Genomic DNA, 24,745 nt, shown 5'->3' with positions numbered 1-24,745 from the left:
CAAAAAACTTGATCAGGGTCCATTCAGAGTCTATTCAGAAGAAAAAAAAAACATTTCCCACTGTGTGTGTGTGTGTGTGTGTGTGTGTGTGTGCGTGCACGTGCGCACCCACTCATGTATGTATATACATGTATATACATATGTGCACATATGTATGTATGTATAAATGTATATGTATATATATGTAATTATGTTGTGCATGTATGCGTGTACATGTTCATGTATTTATGTGTGCATGTATATATGTGTGTATCTTTACATACAAGTATATAAAGATCTATTAACAGAGAATTGGAGTCCTGAGGGATTATCTCATAGGAAAAAAACAGCACTTTAAAAATATATGGGAATAACTCTATATACATATATATGTGTACGTATATAACTATAAGTAGAGGGCAGCCAACACACATAGTCTGAGACAAAGCTCTGAGAAAGAGACCACATCCTTGTAAGGCTAAGAGCAAACCTCTTTGGAGACAGTGTGACTTTGGTTCCCAGCTTGGCAGGAAGTTTATTGGGCTACCTTACTGGTGAGACTCACTGACAGTGCACCATTTGGAGGCCCTGGAATTCCATAATTTGGAAGCCCCTGCAGGCTCTTCCCAGGAGGCTCTGAAGATGCCCTGTGGGTGATGTGAATATACATAGCTTATCTTCTCACCCGTGAGACACCTGTGCAGAAAATGCCAGGAACATTAGTGATGGGCCCTGATCTGCTGCTGGTTTGCTACATTGCTCTTGAGAGGGAGGAGCTGCCCAAGGCTATTATCTGCTAACAAACACCACAAAATCTGCAGGAGATCTATAAGATATCCACAACAGATCAAGAAGAGAAATACCTCTCTTCTCTGGCATCCTCTAATGACAATGTTTAAGAAAGATCTGGATAAGAAAGGAGACATATTTACATCAACAATCTCCATTGTTGCAGACACCAAGAAAGGATGGGTTTGGAGTTTAGAGGTCATGCAATTAAAACTGATCTAGTACTGAGTAAGGAAAAACTGTTGATGTAAAGGCATAGTTTCCTAGAATTTATTAGCAAATATATTTTTCTTCCACTTCCTAATCAGTCATAGTTGCTTTATTTGAAACGACTTATTCACTTTAAATAATTCAAAGAAACCAAGTCAATTACCATTCATAAATCAGAATATAAATTGTTATGGAATTTCCAAAAACACAAAATAAAAAAAAAACACTATTGTAGTTTCTTGATAAATATTTGTGAAAAATTATTTGAGTTACATAGTATTTTATGTTGAACTATCTATAGTTTGAAGATTTGTAGCTCTTTTTCTTTATCAAATGCAATGGGAATCTTAAAATTTTCAAAGATGAAAAGATGAGCAGATGAAAAACTTACCTTGTTGGGCTGGAACTGTTCCTGAGCATTCTGTTATGATAGAAAATCCACTAAAATTGAAACTCTATATAATACTAGTCTTGATCTTAAGATAAGAGATGATAGCTATTTCCTTCTTCTAAACTACTTGGAACTTTATACTGACACCAAGGCATAATTCTCTGGTCAGTGGCAACTATTATAGCATTGCTTATTATCTACAAACTGTATTTGTAGTGGAAATTCAATGTCATTTCAAATGCTGCCAGTGCTAAGTGTCAGACGGGAAAGGTAGGTACAGATCACAATCTTTCCTAAGTGTAATGTGTCTCATTTGTGAATTCTCAATGTAATATCCCCAATTACCTGGTCATTGAATACAAGTTTGTGATTGCACATCTTGTGTTGTGCTTCAGTGAGCACAAAGCTATGCCTCTGTTAACAATGGCTGAGTTAAAGTCTGTTCTAGAACATTGTCTCCTGTCTAACCAAATCATGTCTGATAGAAAAGTGATGTTGTAGAAAATACAGCCCCGCCAGGCTCTGGCCACTTAGCTTGCATCAGAATTTTCCACTTTACAACACCAACTTCAGAATCACCCAGCAGCTCTCAGGAAATAACAGTTTGTTGGCCTTTTCTAGGATGGATTTAATCAAAAGGTGGGCCTTTAAAGCACAGGAAATTAGATCTTGCATTTTGATCAGGCTCCTAACTGAATTATACTCAAGGCCAAGAATCAAGATGGCAGACCTTCCTTTGTACACTAAAGCAGAACTGACTGGGGTTATGATGTGTCAGCTAGCGAAACCCCAACATATCATGCCACTAACAAATCAGAGGGGCTTTTGCATCTGTCAGTTGTAGCTAGAAAAAGAGAACATTTGTGGCTGCCTAAAGCAGAGAAAGAATTATTAGAAAGAAGTAGTGGGGGAGGGGATGGAGAAGTGGGAGGAGATGGGAAGGGATGGGAAGGGGAAACAAGGGAGGAGGCAACAATGCTTGATAAGAAATGTACTCATTACCTTGCTCATGTAATTGTAACCCCTCTGTATGGTATTTTCACAATATAAAAAATAAAATAAAGTAATTTAAAAAATGAATTCAATAAAACAAATTGAAACTGGAAAAAAAGGATACTTTAAGGGCCAGAACTGAAGAGGAACTATATAGATCTCTCTGTCTCTCTGTCTCTCTGTCTCTCTCTCGCTATATGTATATATGTATACACACACACACACACACACACATATATAAAATTCATTGGCTGAATGAGCTCCAAGCTTTTCTTTCCTGATCAATACCCAGTTTTTACCTACAAGAAAGAGAACCTTTGAAGTGCAAATGATAGAGAAAAAATTAATAAACTTTCATCAGAAGTTAGGCAGAATGGGTGCATGTTCTATAGGATTCTGATTTGGTGTCAAAGTTATAGCACCTGATAAGTTTTAGAGAGACTAAGTGTTTAAAAAGAATTTGGTGAATTGCTTTTTAAAATGAATCTTGGGATAACAAAACAACTTCTCCATTATTTCTTCATTCTCAGCCTGAATTCACCAATGTTTGCTTTTGGTACATTCCACCAAGCCTTAGAGAAATGGAAGAAGGACCTCGGTTCTGGGAAAAACTTCATTTGGTGAGTAACTCATGACTTGTATTCTCCTTTTTGATGAGATGGACTGCTTGGCCGTTGTTCCTGTGGGAGATTCTTTACTGGGGCTAATCTCTTGAAGAACTAGAGTAGGAAATGATCACAAATCTAATAGCTGTAAAGGAGGATTCCCTCTAACCAATTAGATCACAGTTAAAAAAGTGTGCTGGTTACATGATAAGTTCAGAATGTATTAAGTCTGATTCACAGTGCATGTCAGAATATGAGATCTGGTAATGGGATCCAGGTTATCAGGTGAGTGATGACTGTCTGCTGGCTCAGCTCTGCTGGTGTGTCTCTGTAAGTATTATGTCACCTTAATTGTGAATAATGTAAAAAGTTGAATTTGGACTTCTTTTCTGAAGGTAAAATTCTGACCCCTTCACCAAAAAAATACCTGCATCTGACACCCAAAGATGCCCCTCAGTAGATGAACGGGTCAAGAAAATGTAGTATATACACACATCAGAAAGAATGATATTGCCCCATTCATAAGGAAATGGAAAGTAGTCTTAGGGAAAATTATATGAAGCAAAGTAAGTCAGACCCACAAAAACGTAAGTCCCCCTCATTTGTAGTAACTAGAATAAGTCTAGGATATTCCTAGCAGAGGATCGTAATAGCTCTGTAGCTATGTGCATATGACCATGATGCTTATCGAAATGAATTCCAGGAAATGGAAAAAAGAGGTTTCTTAGTGTAATATTTGCAGTTATTTCTTTTTCTTTTTTTCCTTTGATTTATTCTCTGTTATGACTGTTTTTGCTTTCTGTACCCTTTCTCTTGTATATAAGTTTATCTAATTTGGAAAAGGGAAGAGAAATCACAGAAACAGTGGGGAAAAGGGTGAACCAATACAGCAGTGATACTCACTGGACACTATGTTGGAAATGAACTTTACAACTTAGAGGAGGGGAGCTGGTGTGTGTGGCGGGGGGAAGGGAGAGAAAATGAGGAAGGGGGTAACACTGTTCAAAAATAAATGTACTCATTACTAATGTAACTGTAACCCCTCTGTACATCACCTTCACAATAAAATTTAAAACAAACCAACAAAAAGAGTGGGGGAGATATGCCAGGAATTAATTTCATCTGATCTCTGAACAAGTGTGCTTAAAAGTGTTGGCACGCACAGCACAGCAGTGGTGTACTGACAGGCCAGAGTTTGCAGTACCCAGCCTCTAGAGACAGCTGTGATTCATTCACACCTCCCCACACATGGCTCAGCCAGTTAAAATCCTGCCTCCACGCCAGAGTTCCAAGACCTGTGAAGTCTGGTGAGTCTCACTACTAGACCCACTTCCCCTACAGTATGAACACAATACATATTGAAAATGAACTTGGGTGTTCCCATGGGGATACGAGAGTTTGTGATAGGCTGCTGCCATTAGTGAGGCAATCCCTGATCTGCTTCATCTTCGCTCCCAAGAAAAACACTGAAACATACATTTGCTTGGTTAGTAAAAGCTATGACTTACAATTCCCTTCTCTCCTTCAATGGAAAAAAATGATAATTGTGTGGAGGGGATGATGCATGCGTGTGCATGCGCATGCCCAGCTCTGGTGCTTGAATACAGGGCTTGGGCACCGTCCCTTAGCTTTTTTGGTAAAAGCGATCTCTCTATCACTTGAGGCACAGCTTTCTGGCTTTGTGGTGAGTCACTGGAGATTTGAGGCTTTTTCTTTCCTGGGCTGGCTTTGATCCTCAAATTTAAGCTTCTTGGATAGCTAGGATTACAGGTGTGAGCCACCAGAAGCCAGCTTGATAATTTTTAAAATTGAAGTTGATAGTCCTTTTGTTTAGTTTTTGAAGGAAAGACTTACTTTACTGAGTGCTTACTAATGTATACACTGGAGGTACAACCATCAAAAGAACTTGGTTTCTGTTGAGAAGTTTGTACCCAGGGAGACAGTGAGTTATGAGATCTCACTTGATATTAGCAAGTGGAAGGAAACCCAACATGCAGGCAAAGTGGAGAATAGGAATACTTGACTCAGAGTGTGACACTAGAGCCGAATCTGCATAGATCCATCAATGCCAGTGAGGGACAATTGGGAAGAAGTCAATCACAAGAATGACATGAAAACCCCAGCAGTTTAAGAGGGAAGAGTGTGAGTCAGACTACAGGGTCACAGGACTTCAGGGAAGGTGAGATGACAAGCACATGGCCTTTGTCTTTCAAGGCAAAGAGCTTGGAATTTTTTGCCACAACTAAGGAGGCATTGTCTTTAAGCTATGGACACCTGTGCAGTCTCACCTAAGACTTTGACCATTTAGCCTCAGGTCATTTTCTGTTTCTTCCAACGCACTCATTCACTGACCTACGTGGTAACACACCAGGGCATTAATATATGAATATTCTACCTTCTGTCAAACCTTAGTTCAGGTGGCAAAACTTGAGAAGATGGGTGATAATAGCCTTGCCCTGGACTAGCTAAGTTCTTTGTCACCCATTCCAGGCAGTTAATTCAGTCCTTGGATGTGTCTTGTATTTTTGTCACACAATGCAAATCAGAGAGTGCTTGAGAATACATTTCAGATGGTAAGCAACCCATAAAAGGAAACAGCAAGTGGACGATGTGAGAATTTAGTGGTGAGGTTTAGAGAGGCACACTTTTCCCTTTGATGGAATGCAGCAGACATTTTTGGGTGGGGGTGGGGGAGAGGCTGCTTCAAAGAGATATGGATGCCTTTTTCCTCACCAAGATAGAAATCACTTTTTTGATTATTAAGAAAGGTGAAGAAATTTGTGATATTTGTGCTCTTCTAACTCAGAACTGCTGCAGTGCTATAACTAGATTGGGATTTTATGGTGGGTTTTTCTTTCTGTTTGTGTTTTTGATTTGTGCTAAGACTAGGGCTTGAACTCAAAACCTTGCCCCCTTGCTTAGTTCCATACCTCCACTTCCAACTTTTTGCTGGTCTCACAGACTTTCCTACCTGAGCTGGCTTTGAACCTTGGTCCTCTAATTTCAACCTTCTGAGTAATTAGATTTATAGGCATGAGCCACCAGCACCTGGCCTAGCTTGTTTTATGATGTTGGGAGCTATTTTTGTCTCATTCTTCCTTTACTTTCTAGTCTTAGAAAACTCTGAAATTGAAGATGGGATATATAAGCTAAAATCAGAAAACTCAAATATGTTTTTCATTTTAACTGGAAATCAAACATGGATGGAGACATTCTGTTTTGTCCATAATATGTGCCAACACTTCTTCTTTTAAAGTTAATACATGGTTACCCACCCCTTCACCTTGGAAATGCTTTTCTGCTAGTTAGAACTATGGTTCTTATTTGCCTGGTTTATATTATACAATTTTAATTGTTCTGGATGCTTCTAATTAGTAAAATTGTATGCTACTTGGGAGGCTGAGATCTAAGGTTCATGATTCAAAGCCAGCCTGATAGAAAAGTCTGTGAAACTCTTATCTCCAATTAACCAGCAAAAAGCCAGAAGTGGAAGTGTGACTCGAGTGATAGAGCACTAGCTTTGAATAAAAAAGCTAAGGTATTGAGTCCAGGCCATGGGTTCAAGCTCCAGTACCAGTTAACACACACACACACACACACACACACACACACACACACACACACACACACAATGTATGCTGCTCACAAACTGTTGTTTGGCCTCAGGTTTAAGTTCCTCTTCCCTCTTTGTCTGTTTATTGTGTGTGCTTATGAATTTGGCAAAGACAAGGGCAATACATACATATCTTTTGTTGATCTCTAGTGTGAGAATTCAGGCATATGATTTATAACTGTGAGTATACTTAAAACACACTTGAAATTTATCTTGGATGGAGAATCACAAACTGATAAATAAGCTGAAGAAGGCTTGTCCCTCTGATGGAGACCATTGTCAGGGTGAGTTGTCAGATTCAGACTCAGGGATGTGATAAGTCTTCTTCTATAAGCAGAGGAGGAGAGGGAAAATCTGGTGACGAATCTGGACTATACGAGGGTGTGAATGTGTGTGCTTGCAAGTGTATTGTGTGCATGTATAACTTTCTGAGATCACAGTTGCTCTGCATTGATGATATAAGACAGCTGCTCTTCCCTTCCCCACCCCACCCCCAAAGTTGTAAAACTCATTTTCAACATAGTGTCTTGTACATCTCATTGTTACAATGGGTCAACCTGTATCCTTGTTTCAGCATTTTGTTATCAGGGGAACAAAAGGAGGTAGTAACAATGCTCAGTAGGAAATGTACTCATTACCTTACTCATGGAACTATAACTCCTCTGTACAGTATCTTTACAATAAAAAAATGTTTTAAAACATAAAAAAGAACAAAAAGTCCTGAGTTCAAGACTCATTCCAGGCACACACACACACACACACACACACACACACACACTTTCATTTGCTTTCCTCTGTGAACATTTCCAACTGCATCTCTGCTGCCTCCTCACTGTCCTGCCAAAACTCTCTGAATGGCTTACCATTCTTTGCTGTGGACATTTTCAGCCTCATCAGATCCAATGACCAGTATGTATAATAAATACAGTGTGTCCCCATTCTACAATGAAAGTGACAGAAAATATGACCTACTTGTCCACATGATTTTATGAAGCCTATAGAAGATCTTATATGTAATATGAATAAGAAATTAGTTTATAATAAAACTATATATTTCATTACATCAGTGCTCATGCATGATAATGCTGGAAGATGTACAAGTGGGAAGATTCCTGTGCAAGCTCTTAGAAGCATGGTGAATGTAAATCATGTACAAATGCAGATGTTCTAAGTAGGTGATGGAAATAACAAGAATGTTGGAATGTTACAGGTAACATTTCTAAAAATGGTATGTAAATCTTGTTAAAACTCTGATGAAAACACTTTTCAGAAATTTGATTAAAAATGAGCACCCAGAAATGATGTCTCACATCTTAGCTATCCAGAAGAATGAGATGTGAAGATCCTAGCTGCAGCCAGCCTATGCAGACAAATCCATAAAACTGTTATTTCCAATTAAACAGCAAAAAGCCCGAAGTGGAGGTATGGATCATGTGTTAGAGTGTCATCCTTGAATGAAAAAGATAAACAAGAGCATGAGGTTCTGAGTTCAAGCATTAGTACCAGCACACACACACAGACTCATACACACACACACACACAGAGCATAAAGCATTTGTGCTTGAATATTTGTTATTGGGCATTTTATTTCATGCATTTCCAATAGAATATCTGAAATCGAACAGGACATGGCACCATGCTTCCTGGCTTAGCATAGCTCTACATGGTTCAAGATTGTTTGTATCCATAGTCTCCACCTATTCAATAACATTAGCAACCCCAAACATTGTGAAAACCAAAACCTCTGCCCAGATTTCCAAAATATACTTGGGAATGTAGACTCTCCATTGACAAACACTGTCCATAGAATAAAAGCCATAATTACTATTTAAAATAGCAAAAATTTCTGAAATAACTCTCTAACTATAAGCAATTGGTTAGATTTAGTACATAATTTATATATCAATTGATAGGGCTCACTTAAAATTCCATTTCAAATTAATATATGAAGATATATCATTAATTAAAAACTGGTAATACCCACTTTAGTATATGAATTTTGAAAAATTGTGTTTATACACACAGATACACTTAAACATATATACATACATATAAAATACACTGTATATGCTTAAATTAAGGACACATGCCACACTAAAATGTTCCTGGAGACAAAATTACAGAGATTTCTTTTTCTTTTACATTTCTTTGCAATTAAAACTGCAATTAGTTTAAATTGCTTTTATGAAACACTGTAAAAATAATAAGAAAAATATAGAGTTATTGAACCAATAAACTCATAGCTGCCTGTGTAATTCTCTTGGCAAAGGTTACTGGCTTTGGTTATATGCACCCAACACTTCAAAAACTTGAACAAACACAGAAGACCTGAAGAACACTAAAACAGGCTAGAAGACCCAGAAATTGATATTATAACAGCCATCTGACTTTGACAAAGGGGTCCAAAATATATTTTGGAAAAAAAAAACAAACCTTTTCAGCAAATGATGCTGAGAAAACTAAATGTCTACATTCTGAAGTCTGAAACAGGCCACCTATATCAGTTCAAAGACCTCAAACTCTGAAAATACTACAGGAAAAAAAATACAAAATATCAGAACTTACTGACATAGCTAGTAACTTCCTGAACAGAACTTGAGTAGCTCAGCTACTGTTTGCAGATAGGCCTCAACCCTACCCAGAGCTTAGCCTCAACACAGCAACTCCAAGCTAGAGGAAACAGCCATCTCCCTCTTTTGTGATACTCCCACAAAAAAAGCAGATCTCCCTCCCACTGAACTAGGCTGGAAGGAGGACCACAAAGTCCGGGGTAAGGCAGAGCTTTTCTCTGCCTGCTCAAACAAACTGACTTAAGAAACCAATCAAGCCACAGGAAAACCAAGCACCACAAGCAAACCAGAGACTCCACCAAGAGACTGGTTACAGACACAGGGGAGATGAAAGATCTCCCCCCTCCAAAAAAAAATCACTCATTTTTTTAATTAAAAATGTTTTCTAATTTTTCTTTCATAATTTTTATTTTAGGTGTGTGTGTGTGTGTGTGTGTGTGTGTGTGTGTGTGTGTGTGTGTGTATTTTGTTTTCTTTTAAATCTCTTTTAACTTTTTGGTCTTTTTTAATTTTGCATGACTTAATTGCTGTTCTGCTCATCCCCAGATAAATACCCATCAATGATTATTAGACCGTATCCTTCATTGTGTACATACTTAATTCAGAAATTATTTACTCAATTCACAACCTCTTAGGCTTAACATCTTTAATAGTAGCAGTATTTCTTTATACTTATATAATTTTTAAGTATTCCATTTTTAAATCTTTTATTTTTTCATTTTTCCTTTATAATCTCTCTCTTTCTCTCATCTTATTCTTTCCTTCTATCACTTTATTTCTTTATGCTTACATAATTTGTAAATGTTTCATTTTTAAAATTTAAATTTTTGTTTTTTCATTTTTTTCTTGTTTATCTCTCTCCTTTCATTCTGTTTCGTCCATTTCCTCTCTGAGATTATGACTTGGTTAAATTCACTCTTTCCTTTTACCTCTCCACATCCCTCTAATCTATTTTTCCCCACAATTCTCCCTAAACCTATTAATTTCTAGTCTGCTGAATCCCTCTTTGATATTCTTAGCCCATTAATCCATACTTGTTTGATGATGAATAGATTGTATCTGTTGAACTAGATTGTATCTGCAGCCATTTTGACTGCGCATCTACAGGACTCTGGTTGATGCTTGCCTTAAAATAGTATTCTACTGTGAAATTGGTGTTAATTTCATACCAAATGGGCAGAACAAGCTGGAGAAACACAAGAAAAATGGCAAGTCCAGGTATCTTAACTCCCATTCACAATAATCATGTGAAAGAACAGTTAATGAATAATCCAGAGGAGAGTTCCCAAAAAACTCTACAAATGCTACCGGTAAACATGGTGAATGAAAAGATTAAAAGCCTGCAAAGGACTCGGTGTGAGCATGATAGTGATCGAGAGGAGGCTAACCAAAGATTAATACAGGAACTTTGCAAGTCTGATGTGGCTAGCCAAAAATTATTATAAGAATCTCATGTGCATGAGGAAGCTAATCAAAGATTAATACAGGAATTGCATGAGCAGGCTGAGAACAGCCAAAGAGTAATACAAGAATTGCATGAGCAGGCTGAAAACAGACAAAGAGTAATACACGAATTTCATGAGAGTGAGAAAGCTAATCAAAGAGTAATACAGGAATTGTGTGAATGGGATGAGAATAGACAAAATCAATAGAGGCATTAATGAAATCCATAAACAGACAGCTGAAGGAATCCAGGGAGACCACAAAGGGAATGCTGAATGGACCCCAGCAGAAGGAAAGGGAGTCCAATGAAACCATAACCAATCAGCTAAAGGATTTGAGAATAAACACTGAACACCAAATTAAGGAAGTAAAGAATTTCATACAAGATCTAAAACAAAGCTCCAGCAAAGAATTTGAAGCCATCAAAGCCAACCAATTAGAAGGAAAGGACATTAAAAAAAAAAAACAAAGTAAAAAGTCTTGACAATAGGTTAGACCACACAGAAGATCGAATCTCAGGGATTGAAGACAGCCTAGATATTATAGAGAAAGAACATACAACTACCCAAGAAATCCAAGAAATATGATAGATCTATTCAACATTTGGATGACACCATCAGAAGGCCTAATCTGAGGATAATGTGTGTAGAGGAGCACCTAAAGGAAATTTATTTAACAAGATCCTAGCAGAGAACTTCCCAAACATGCAAAAAGATAAGCCTATTCAGATATAAGAAGCTTTTAGAACTCAAATTGACCAGAGCAGAACAGGGCATCCTTCCATCACATTATAATCCACATAGGATCAATTCAGACCAAGGAAAGGATCCTTAAAGCTGTCAATGAGACAAGATCAATCCCCTATAAAGGGAAAACAATTAGAATAACCTCAGATTTCTCAACAGAAACAAAGCAAGAAAATCCTGGAATGAGGTATGCCATGCCCTAAAGACAAACAACTATCAACCAAGAATACTATACCCAACTAAACTCTCCTTCATAACAGAAGGCCAAATAAAAACTTTCATAGCAAAGAAAAACTGAAACAATATATCTCCACCAAAGCAGCCCTACAAAAGATACTTAATGATGTCTTACACATAGAAAACCAACAAGAGCACAATAAAGGCCAAGAAACTGCACCCAAACTGAAAATCCAAGAACCATAGGAATAACCCAGTTGTCACAGCCCCAAGAAGGTGGAGAACATGGCAGGAACTACCGAACACCTCTCAGTTCTAATTCTCAATATTAATGCACTTAACTCTCCAATTAAGTGACATAGACTGTCTAGTTGGATTAAAAAGCAAGATCCTTCTATCTGCTGCCTTCAAGAGTCAGACCTTGCCGACAAAAACAAACATATTCTGAAAGTGAAAGGCTGGAATAAAATCTACGAAGCAAACAGCCCCCATAAACAGGTGGGAGCTGCAATCCTAATATCAGATAAAATAGACTTCAAATTAAAATTAGTGAGAAAGATAAAGAAGGACACTGCATACCAATTAAGGGATCTCTCCTTCAGGGGGTATTACAATTCTAAATATCTATTCAGCAAACAACAGAGCACCCAAATTTATCCAAGAAACACTACTTTCCCTCAAATCTGACATGGATCCAAAAACATTAATTGTTGGGGATTTTAACATACCACTATCCGCACTATATAGATCAAACCAGCAAAAACTCAACAGAGATACCTCAGATCTAAACAACTGCATAGATCAACTAGATTTAACAGACATCTACTGAATATTTTACCCAGCAGCATCAGAATATGTGTTTTTCTCAGCAGCACATGGAACGTTTTCCAAAATAGACCACATTTTAGGTCACAAAGCAAACGTCCAAATTCAGAAACAGTGAAGTTGTGCCCTGCATTCTCTCAGACCACAAGACAATAAAATTAGGACTCAACACCAAAAGCCACCAAAGAAAGTCCTGTAACACATGGAGGCTGAACAACACACTGTTGAACCACCAGTGGGTCATGGAAGAGATATAAAGGAAATTCAAATGTTCATGGTATTCAACAAAAATGAACACACAAATTACCATCTCCTCTGGGACACAGCAAAGGCAGTACTCAGAGGCAAGTTTATACCTCTGAGTTCCTACATCAATGAATTGGAGAGATCTCAAACCTACAATTTAATGAGATATCTGAACCACCTTGAAAAAGAGCAGCAAGCTAAACCCCAGCCCAGTGGATGGAAAGAAATAATTAAAATTAAATCAGAATTAAATGAATTAGAATTAAAAAAACATAGAATCAACAAAACAAAGAGTTGGTTCTTCAAAAAAATTAACAAAATTGACAGGCCCATAGCAAATATTATCAGAAAAAGTAGAGAACACAACCCAAATAAACTCAGAGATGAGAATGGAAACATCACCACAGAAACAAGCAAGATTCAGAACATTATAAGGGAATACTTCTCAAACTTTTATGCTAATAAGTTTGAGAATCTGGAAGAAATGGATAATTTTCTAGCAAATATCAACATGTTGAAACTAAACCAATGTGAGTTAAACCAATTTATCAGACCCAAATTTAGCATTGGAATAGAAACAGCAATAAGAAACCTCCTATCTAAGAAAAGCACAGGATCAGTTGGATTTACAGTGGAATTCTACAAGGCCTTCAAAGAAGAACTCACACCAATACTCCTCCAACTCTTCAATGAAATTGAAAGAGAAAGTTCACTACTAAACTCTTTCATCCCCAAAACAGGAAGGGACTCATGGAAGAAAGAGAAATTTAGACCCATTTCTTTGAAGAACATCGATGCAAAACTTCTCAAAAAATTTTGGCCAATTGACTTCAACAATTCATCAAAAATTCATACACTATGATCAAACAGGATTCATTTCAGGGATGCAAATCTGGTTCAATATACGAAAATTAATATAATTCATCACATCAGCAAGAGCAAGGATAAGAACTACATGGTTATCTCAATAGATGCAGAGAAAGCATTTGACAAGATTCAACACCCCTTTATGATGAAGGCTCTGGAAAAACTAGGAATCCATGGAACATTCCTCAATACAATAAAGGCTGTATATGACAAACGTACAGCCAGCATTATACTTAGTGGTGAAAAACTAAAGCCATTTTCTCTTAACTTAGGAATGAGACAAGGATGTCCATTCTTCCCACTTCTCTTCAAATTAGTATTAGAATGCCTAGCTACAACATTAAGACAAGATGCAAACATAAAAGGGATCCAAATAGGGAAAGATGAATTGAAACTCTCCCTCTTTGCAGATGACCTGATCTTGTATTTAAATCCCATGGACTCCACTCCCAAATTACTTGAGCTGATTTAAAATTAACCCTCAAAAATCAATGGTTTTTCTGTATGCCAACAATGAGAAGAGCGTGGCTGAAATCAGGAAAACAACTCCTTTTGTAATAGCCCCACGAAAAATAAAAATACCTAGGAATTAACTTAACCAAAGAAGTGAAGGACCTCTATGATGAAAACTTTAAAAACCTGAGAAAGGAAATCAAAACAGAATTTAGAAAGTGGAAAAACCTCCCATGCTCCTGGATTGGAAGGATCAACATCGTGAAAATGGCAATACTTCCAAAGGCTATCTACAAATTCAATGTGATACCTATTAAACTTCCAACCTCATTCTTCAATGAAATAAAAGAAGCAATCCAAAAATTCATATGGAACAATAAAAGGCCCCAAATAGCAAAAAATGATCCTCAACAGAAAGAACACTGCTGGAGGAATATCAATACCAAATTTCAAACTCTACTATAAAGCCATAGTAATCAAAACAGCTTGGTACTGGCACAAGAACAGACCTCAGGACCAATGGAATAGAATTGAAAACCCAGAAATGAACCCACAGACTTATAGCCATCTAATCTTTGATAAGGGAGCTACAAAAAGTAGAATGGAAGAAAGACAGCCTTTTCAGTAAATGTGCTGGCAAAATTGGTTAACTACTTGTAGAAAACTAAAGCTAGATCCTTATATATCACCCTGCACCAGAATCAACTCCAAATGGATCAAAGTCCTTGAAATAAAAGCAGACACCCTGAAAACATTACAAGAAGGAATAGATGAAGCCCTAGGTCTCCTTGGCACAGGCCAAAATTATCTTTCTTTCAATTTTTTTATTATTGTGAAAATACCGTACAGAGGGGTTACAATTACATTAGCAAGGTAATGAGTACATTTCTTATCAAGCATTGTTGCCTCCTCCTTTGTTTCCCCTTACCATCCGTTCCCTTCCCATCCCATCTCCACCTCCCCTCCCACGATGCACACCCTCCTCCTCCCCCCACGCTCCCCCCACCCTGCGCCAAAGTTGTAAAGTTCATTTTTCGACATATCATCTTATACATCTCATTGTTACAATGAGTCCACCTGTATCTCTATTTAAACAATTTGTTTTTTCCCTTCCCCTCCACAAATTATACCAACGTCAAATACAGTGAAAACAGGGGTAATACCCAGATGCCCCTCAGTAGATGAATGGATCAAGAAAATGTGGTATATATACACAATGGAATTCTATGCCTACAACAGAAAGAATGATATTGCCCCATTTGTTAGGAAATGGAAAGACTTGGGAAGAATTATATTAAGTGAAGTAAGTCAGGCCCAAAGAAACATAGGTCCCATGGTTTCCCTTATTTGCAATAACTAATATATGTCTGGGACAAGCAGAAAAGGTCAAAAGCTAGGTACATATGACTAGATACGATGATGTTAAGCGAAACAAACCCCAAGATAGGGACAGACGTAGTTTTTTTTTTCTTTCTTGCTATTGTTTCTAATGTATTTATAAGGTACCATGTGATTTTTTTGTTGCTTTGATATGTTGGTCCCCCACGGTATAACCCCTGTTTTCTCTGTATTTGATGTCAGTGCTCTGCATCTTGTATATACACGTCTCTAATTTGAGGAGGGGAAGAGAAAAAACAGAATTCTTAAATAGGGATACAGGTTGACCCATTGTAACAATGAGATGAACAGGATGCTATGTTGAAAAACAAACTTTAAAACTTAGGCGGGGGTGGGGGAGTGGGTAGGGGAGGAGAGGAATGTAGTTGTGGAGGTGGGAGGGAAGGGATGGTAGGGGAAAACAAAGGAGGAGGCCACAATGCTTGGTAGGAAATGTACTCATTACCTTGCTCATGTAACTGTAACCCCTCTGTACAGTATTTTTACAATAAAAAATGCATTAAAATATTTACAAAAACATACACATTTAAAAAATTATACAAGTAAGTATTTTCTTTTCTAGTAGTTCTGTGGGGGTGTCTATTTTGGAGACCATGATTACACTATGTCAGTCAAGTTACAGAATGTTTTTTTTTATCATAATGAACTACCACATATCATATGTAACTTGTTATCCCTTCTCTCTTTCTGTGTCTCAGTTTTATCTTTCTCTCTGTTCAACTTCTATCTTTTTTTCCTCTCTTACACACCTGTACTGCTCTTTGAACTCAAGGCCAGGGCACTGTCCTTTAGCTTTGTGAGTCAAGGTTGGCTCTCTATAACTTGAGCCACAGCTCCACTTCTGCCTTTTTGGTGACATAGGAATCTAACAGACTTCCTTGCTAGGCCTGGCTCCAAACTGTGATTCCTAGATCTCAGCCTCTGAAAATAGGCAAGATTACAGGCATGAACCACTTGGACAGCAAATTTTACATTCTTAAAAATAATTAACAAGATATCTTTTTGTACTCAGGCATGGTCATTTCAATTTAGCTTTATTTACTGACCTGAAGATTTGTGACTAATACTAGTCATTTATGACTAGCTCCTTTCTCTTCAATAGCTGAGGAAGAATAAATCTTTCAGGATCCACTTGATGCATTTGTTGTTTTATTGCTTATTGGGTGATAAAACTTAATATGATATTCCAGACATCTCTAGAGAGAATTTAGGACTCTGCTGACAGGTCCCTGATTAATGACTCTTGAAGACAAGCCTGATGATGTGGGAAGCTTCTGCTTGTCCAAGCCATTTCTAGAGACCTTGGGAAGGGATCAGAGTTTATTGTCACACACCACTCATTTCCTGATTGTTCCTTATCACTTCAGCTATCCTCTCTAATGGTGGATTGGTACATAAGGTCTTCTGTGTTCTTTGGGTGTATGCATATATGTGTGCATTCATTAAAAAAAAACTTTATGAGCTTCTGTATATCTTTTGAGAATTCTGATTTTATTTCAATCATCTATGATAATATTATAGCTCAATCACTCAGTTTTGGATTCTGAACTAAAGACATATTTTCTTTAAAGGTGTAGTGGTTTATAAGATTTAATGAGGTACTTTTTAAATCTTGAGATACACAATTCATAGCGTAGTCTTTAAAAATCTTGTTTTTAGTAGATGGCACTTTGAAGCTGTACTGGTTTAAGATTTGCATTTTTAATTGTTTTATCTTTAAGTAGTGGTACAAAGGCATTTCAGCATGTTCACTTATGAGTACAATGCATCTGGATCAATGTTACCACTTCGGTCATTCTCCCCTACCTATCCCAACTCCAGTCATTCCCTCAAGTTAGCTGCTTCTATTTTCACATATGGCCATTGAACATGATGACTATATTCACCCATCATTCTTCTCTCCATTTACCCATTGTCTTTTCCCTTGCCCTCACCCTCCTCTGACCAACACGTTTCAACTTCCTGATATTCATTTTGTTTAACTGTAACAACTAACCTATAGAAGGCCCTTTTACATCAAATGTTTCTGAAAGCCATTTTGGAGTCTCCTTGTCCTGGTCATGTCTAGGATGTGAATTGTTCCTAAGCAATGAACTTCTTGTACTTTAGAGATGTTCAAGGCTCTTATTTCACACTATGATGAACTAGGATAGAAAGCTGTGTTGTCTACAGTGAAGGATTTGTTGACTTCTAGTGGCAACTAGAAGTGTGTCATGTGTCTTGTGTCATGTGTCATTCTGCAAGTAACGTTCCAGGAGCCACCTAGACACTTCTTGTGATGGTGTGATTCCTTATGATTCAGTGTAAGAAGCTGGGGGTGGGGGCGCATCTTTTTGGCTCAGGGACGTATACCTCCCTAAGTTATAAAATGTCAGACCACAAGAAGTTCCAACAAAATTCTTACAGGACCAGACACCAGTAGTTCATGCTTGTGATTCTAGCTATTCAGGAGGCTGAGAGATGAGGATCCAGGTTTGAAGCCAGCCAGGACCGAGAAATCTGAGAGACTCAATTAACCATCAAAAAGTCAGAACTAGATGAAGCAGCACAACACTAGCCTTGAATGAAAAAAAACTAAAGGACAGTGCCCAGACCCCAGACTTGGCACAAACACACACACACACACACACACACACACACACACATTCTTGTGTGATATTCATATTCAGATGTATATGTTGTATTCAACATATGTTGAATACATATGTTGTATTCAACAAATTGAAACCACATCGAATTGCTATTAATCATCTCTTTTACTTGAGTATTTCTTTTGGGCCTTAAAGCATTGTTAGAGATGTATTTTTTCCATTTGTAGTAACCTTAACTCCCCTGAAATGTTAGGCAAGTACAGATGTCCTCATTAAAATATTTTTCTTTCATTTATTTTACTCTTCTGGTTTCTGGTTTTAATAGGCTTCTCTCTTTTATTTCCATGAATTAGTTTACCTGGCTTCAGACGGAGCTGTTGAAAATTAAAGTTGAGGCATTGGAGGTGTGGCTCTGTTGATAGAGCACCAGCCAGTGAGCAAAAGTATCAGGTATCTAGTTTGAGTCTGGGTCTCTGACAAAAAGAGAAAAATTAAAGTTGAGCAGGGTAGAGCTGGTAACTTTCTTTCTTTTCTTTTTTTTTGGGGGGGTGGGTGGAGGGTCTGGTCGTGGGGCCTGAACTCTGGGCCTGGGCTCTGTCCCTCAGCTCTTCAGCTCAAGGTTAACACTCTAGCACTTGAGCCACAGCACCACTTCTGGCTTTTTTTTCTTTTTTGCTTATGTGGTGCTGAGGAATCGAACCCAGGGCCTCATGCATGCAAGGCAAGCACTCTACCACTGAGCCACCTTCCCAGCCCGAGCCGGTAACTTTCTATGTAGGCAGAAGCTGAGTTCTCAGGTCTGCCATTAGGATCCCGCTGTCTCTTCAAGAGGAGTTCCAACGCGGGTTGGAACTCAGTCATGCTCACACATCAAGAACTCAGGGCCTAGAACTGGATGATCTGCTATGCACCTTGTGGTGAGTGACAAAGCCCAAACGACACAGCTAAAGCTCCACTTTCCAAACTTCTTTTTGCATGTTGGGTCTACTCTTCTTCAGACATGAGCAAACTCTGTTGCAAGCCACCAACTTGGTCTATAATATTTGCATTTGAACCCAGTTTGTCACTGAAATCTCCCCACCTCTTTTCTCTCTGCTCTCATCATAAGATCCATCTGAAAGAATCCTAAATTGACTTTCCCAGTACATCATGGTGGTGAGTGAGGAAATGAAGATGTTTAATTAAATGCTCCTGGAACACTTACACTGCAAACCTAAATGTAATATGTCTTTTACTCAGTCAAGGCTGGAAAACCTAAATTCCTACAGGAGCTGGACAAGTCACCTGCATGGGATAACACTAGGTGGTGTTGGGCCGCTGTGGAAACTGCAGAACACTGGCCTGGGATAGGGGGAAACCTTCATTCACCATGATGCCCCCATTCCCTGCAGGAGTACAGGTCTGGTTGCCAGGTGTTGCTGTTTAGAAGAAGCTAGAATCTAATATGCACTATCTTCATGTTTTAATTATTTATTTGTTTTTGTTTGTTGTGTTAGTACTGGGGTTTGAACTCAGATCCTTGTGCTCTTATTTAGCTTTTTCACTCAAAGCTTACCCTTTATTTAATCCACATCTCTACCTCTGGCTCTGTGTGTGTGTGTGTGTGTGTGTGTGTGTGCGCGCGCGCGCGCGCGCACATGTGCGCTCGCGCGTGCACACGCTAGACCTGGGGCTTGAACTCAGCACCTGGGCACTGCTCCTGAGATTCTGTTGCACAACACTAGTGCTCTACCCCTTGAGCCACAGTGCCACCTCCAACTTTTTGGTAGTTTATTAGAGATGAGAGTCTCACAGACTTTCCTCCCCAGCTGGCTGGCTTTGAAACATGATCCTCAGATTTCAGCCTCTAGATTGGCAAGGATTCTAGGTGTGAGCTACTGACACCTGGCCATGTCTGCCTTTTGCTAATTAATTGGAGATAAGAGTCTCACAGACTTCTGCCTGGGCAGGCATCAAACCACAGTCCCCAGATCTCAGCGTCCTGAGTAAGCTAGGATTACAAATATGGTCCAGGTTTTTAATTTTTTAAATATTGGAATATGATTTCAACATAGTAGACAGTATATCTATAATTGTGATTAGCATACACAATCAGTGGCTTGGGGCTTTTGGGCCTGTAATCTTAACTAATTTCATTAGTTTCCAGTTTCTTGTTTGTATGTATGTGTTGTGGATGTTCTTGGGGATGAGGGTGTGTTCCCTAGTCTTTTCTGAGATGGTGAATCTGGTGGTCAGACCCAATCCACCATCACCAACTCTGAGGGATATTGAGCTCCATGTCTTCTACTAATAGGAGAAAACTGCCTCTCTCCTCTGTCAGACCAGGGAAGGGACAGGAGTAGTCTTAAGGACTTCAGACTTATATCAGCATAATTAGGATGTACAGGAGTGTGTGTGTATTCATGTGTTTGTATATGGGGGGGAGGTGGTGTGTGTGTGTGTAAGAGAGTATGAGGGCTTGAATTCAAGGCCATGGCTTTCTCCTTTAGCTGTTTTCACTTAAATCTGGAGCTCTACAACTTAAGCCACATCTTTTAGGCTTTTTTTTGCTTGTTAATTGTAGATCAGAGTTTCATGTATTTTCCTGCCTACTCTGGCTTTGAAGCTCGTTCCTCAGATTGCTACCTCAGGTAGTTAGGATTACAGGTGTGAGTCACAGGTGCCAGTAGATGTATTTTGTTTCTGTCTTCTTTTTACTTATCTCTACCCCTAAAATGAGATCTTGCCATTAAGGCTACCAGCTTGTCCTAAGGTTTGCATGGCCTGAAGAAAGTGGTCTTTCTTGATTTTTTGAAAACATAAGCTGAACTCAGTGAAGATATCATAGAGAACACAGCAGAGCTATAGCACAGGGGAGGAAGAGAAACGTCCCTCCTGCCAAAGCAGTGTAGTCTGATAGAAATCCATTGTAGGAATTACCTGCAGCCTTAAACTGGCTGAGCCCCCATTACCTCTGCTTGCCTCAGTAGCGCTGTGGGTACTGTAATTCATGACTGAGCTAGCATTTCCTGACTTTGAATCTTGCCTGTTAGGATTGTGACTTGAGGTTGGATTTGATTTTACTTAATGGAAATCAAATACTGGGACGTTTCTTGCACACCTGAGTTTATGGAGTAAAAATTCATCCCCACAACATAGCCATTAAGGAAATTGCTCTGGGCTCAGTGCAGTATTTATTGTTGCAAAATGAAGAATGGACCCTGCATTGAGAAACAGCTTTGTTTTTCCCCCTCCTGTCTTTGAAGTTGCTTTGCCAGTTCCCAGCCTGCCCCCTGCTGGCCATTCGGTTCCTTGTTTCTTTGATGGCTGGGAAATGACCCTGTAATACAGACTGGGCAGGGGCTGTGACAATGTCTCCGTCAAAACCTAATAAGTGTCAGGATCCTTGGATTCTGCAGACCTGAAAAGTGCAAGGGATTCTCACAGCGTTAGATGGCTCCATCTCACACGTCAAACATGTGGCTTGTTCTTTGTCTTTAAAGCAGAGGAAATTGGCCTGGTCTCCACAAGGCGCGTTGCCACCCTGGCCTTTGGGGTTTCTGACTGTTCAGGACCTCATTCCACCTGAGTCTCACCCACTTCTGCTTCTTCTCTCCTTTCTCCATGCCAAAAATTTATTCTTTGTCATCAAATATACTGCTTCCTTTAATCAATGAGTGTGTCTATGGTTTGATAAAGAAGATGATTTCATACTTTTCTCTTAAATACTATTTACCTCCTCCAACCAGTTCACTGTTTCTCCATTATATTGGACTATGCTCAAGTATAGAAAAGTTAAAACATCTTCACTATATAACAATCTTGGGTATCTTGGGTTATGAAATTGTGCCCGTAATTGAGATGTGTGGGCGGTTTCCTGCATTATGCCATCATACACAATGGTGGATGAACATCTTCATGCTCATGTGTGCATGTGTGCCAGTTAGTGGGGCTTGAACTCAGAGCCTTGTACTCTCACCTAGCTTTTTTGCTCAAGGGTGATGCTCAACCACTTGAGCTACACCTTTATTTCTGTTTTTTGGGGGGGAGGAGGGAGGTTGCTGGTTAATTGGAGATAAAGTTCTCTTAGTTTTGTCTCTCCTGGCCAGCTTCAAACTGTATTTTGTATCTCAGTCTCCTGAGTAACTAAAATTACAGTGTGAAACATCAGTGCTCAGCTCACTTCTATTCTTATTTCAGAATTTACAGTGCTTAAAATACAAATTATTGATTTATGCAAATCAGTATTATTTGAGCATGATTAATTTTGAATAACATTTGCACATCCAGGAAGGAATACAACCATGATATTCTGTCTAACTTTGGGACATGGGTGCTACTTGTGGGGGTAAGTGAACTATTTAGGAAGGTGAAAATCCACCTCAGATTGGCTTTGCTTTGTAAATATCATACTAATTGTTGGTGAGCCAAATGCTTTCTTTACTCTCATTACTGATTATGTTTTCCTATGTATTTAGCTTTTTGCTATTGTACATATTTTGAGATCTGATGTTTTCCTTATAAACCTGATCGAGGATATTAAAGCTTTTTCTGTCCAACGAAATGCAAATGTTGCCCTCAAAACCATCATCTTCTTTTTCTTTTAGTCTGGCTGTTTTTCCCATTGTACAGAAGTTTTAAATTTTTCATGTATTCAAATCTGTCAGTCTTTGCCTTCATGCTTTATTCCACTGCTTCAAAGCTGAAGTTACTGTTCTTTCACAAATCTGATAAATATTCTATTCCATCTCCTGCTGGTTTTTCTATCATTCAATTTTTAATTTAATTTTTTATTTCATATGGAGGATATTTTTGTGTAGCCTATAAAAATATTAATCTAACTTGATTTTTCCCCAAGTGGTTATCCAATTATTCCAATTTGACTTATTAATTTTTCATATACTCTAATGAATTTGTGCTATCCTGTATTAAATTTTATGTCATCTATTTATTTTTGTGTGTGCTGGTACAGGGTTGGAATTCTCAGGGCTTCAAGCTCTCAGCTTTCTGACTTACAGATGGTACTCTACCGCTTGAACCATGCTTCTAGTCTAACATTTTTATGGTTAACTGGAGATGGAATCTCATAGACTTTTCTGCCTGGACTGGATTTGAACTGTAATCCTCAGATCTCAGCCTTTTGAGAAGCTAGGCTTATGGGTATGAACTAGCAGTACTTAACTCATACATTATATCTTGAAAAGCACTGTATTCTATTTCTGGACTTTTCCATTTAGTCTATTGATCTGTGCTTCTGGTGTTCTGCCAGTAACCAAAGACTTTAAATAATATTGCTTTATAATGGGCTCTCTAATCTGCCTAACACCGCCCTTCTGGTTCTTCTGTAAAGTAGCATTCTTTAATAGGATTTGGTTTTGATTTTTTATATGTGTTATTAGAGCTTTTGTTTTTAGTTAAGACATCATGCTAAGATTTTTAGAAGAGCTGACCTCACTGATTCTGGGGTTACATAAATACAGGTGCCTTTTTTCCTTTGCTAAGTGATCTCAGATAGCAAGGGCGGTTACTTACATTTCCTTCAGGCCCAGCACTTCCATAGATAGTATGGGGAAGTTATAAGACTTTGATGGGGAGTGGATGGCAGAAAAAGTGTTTATCATAGTGTCTGATATGGAGGAAATGCTAGCAAATTTCAGTCTCATTATTTATTATTAATGCATTGCCTCATGCTTGAAGGACTCTGAGGCATGCATGTCTTCTCCTCATCTTTCTCTTTGTCTTTCTGCAAAACCTCTTCACTATGGCAATAATAAACCTGCTAAATCCAGCCCTGATTGTGTAACTATGGCTTTGCCCTTAGGAAAGTCTGTGACTCTTGTTCAGCAGCCAATCTGATCTGATTAAACTTTATCTTCTTGTCTCCTGGTTAATCCTCATCTATTGCCACACTCCAACCAACTAACCTCCTACTCCTATCTCTACTTGTGGAAATGATATACCATTGTCCACAAATGCACTTAGTACTCAGGAAAATCCAAGTTCAAATCCTGTGTATACTGTACCCTTTGGCCAAATATCTTTCCACAGTATGCTTCAGTTTCTTTATCCACATGAAGACAGAATCCGTTATCCAAAACACATGGGACCAGATGTGCTTCTGATTTGGAATATTTACCCAGAAACTTCTGGGTATTCAATATCCCTAATCTTAACATCTGAAATCTGAGATAGTGGAAGTTAAAAGCTAGTATTCTCATTTCCTCAAATTTTTCCCTAGACAGACAGACAGACAGACAGACAGAGAGCAAGACAGAGACAGAGACAGAGATAGATAGATAACCAGATGGTCATATATAGTCATATATATAATATATGTATATGTGAGTATATATATTCATATATTTACATATACACATATTTGTTATATAATATATATTTTATATATAACATATATATATATATATATATATATATATATATATATATCTTTCTTCCTCTAAAGGAATACAACAGTGATCCAGTCTTCTCTAAGTCAATTATAGCTTTCAATCTAGTATATTGGAAATTTTTAACTGCCAATCCCCTTGGCTTTAGCACAAGAAAAATTTCCTAACATTTAAGTGTTAGAACCTATTTTATATACTACTGTGACACATTTGCTTTCCCTGAATTGATCCAGACTCTAGCATTATGTTGGCAGAAGGGTGGGGCTGGAAGATAATGTAGTTATGGATAAGAGAAGCAGGCCTTGAGAGGTGACCATAAGAGTAAAAGGTTGCTGAATTTGGGCCGAGAATTGTGTAATATAAGCCCTGTAGTCAGTGCAGAGCCACTTATTTGTATTTCTACTGCTGCTGGAAGGGGAGATGGAGACAGAGGGGTGATGTGTCATTCTAGCATTTGCCATAG

The 24,745-nt window shown here is 38.3% G+C and overlaps 1 protein-coding gene across 1 annotated transcript in view; it reads left to right on the top strand.

Moving 5' to 3' along the window:
- Gadl1 (glutamate decarboxylase-like 1) overlaps positions 1 to 24,745 on the top strand; it is a 212,531-nt gene that overhangs the window by 138,711 nt on the left and 49,075 nt on the right. The window contains exon 14 of the mRNA XM_013028478.1: positions 2,893 to 2,982. Coding sequence (XP_012883932.1) covers positions 2,893 to 2,982 — 90 coding nt within the window. The remainder of the gene's footprint in view (positions 1 to 2,892; positions 2,983 to 24,745) is intronic.

The sequence above is a fragment of the Dipodomys ordii genome, unplaced genomic scaffold (genome assembly GCF_000151885.1).
Source record: "Dipodomys ordii isolate 6190 unplaced genomic scaffold, Dord_2.0 Scaffold110, whole genome shotgun sequence".
In the NCBI taxonomy this organism is placed as follows: Eukaryota; Metazoa; Chordata; class Mammalia; order Rodentia; family Heteromyidae; genus Dipodomys; species Dipodomys ordii.
The sequence above is the reverse complement of the archived record's forward strand: the minus strand, read 5'-3'. Positions and strand labels throughout refer to the sequence as shown.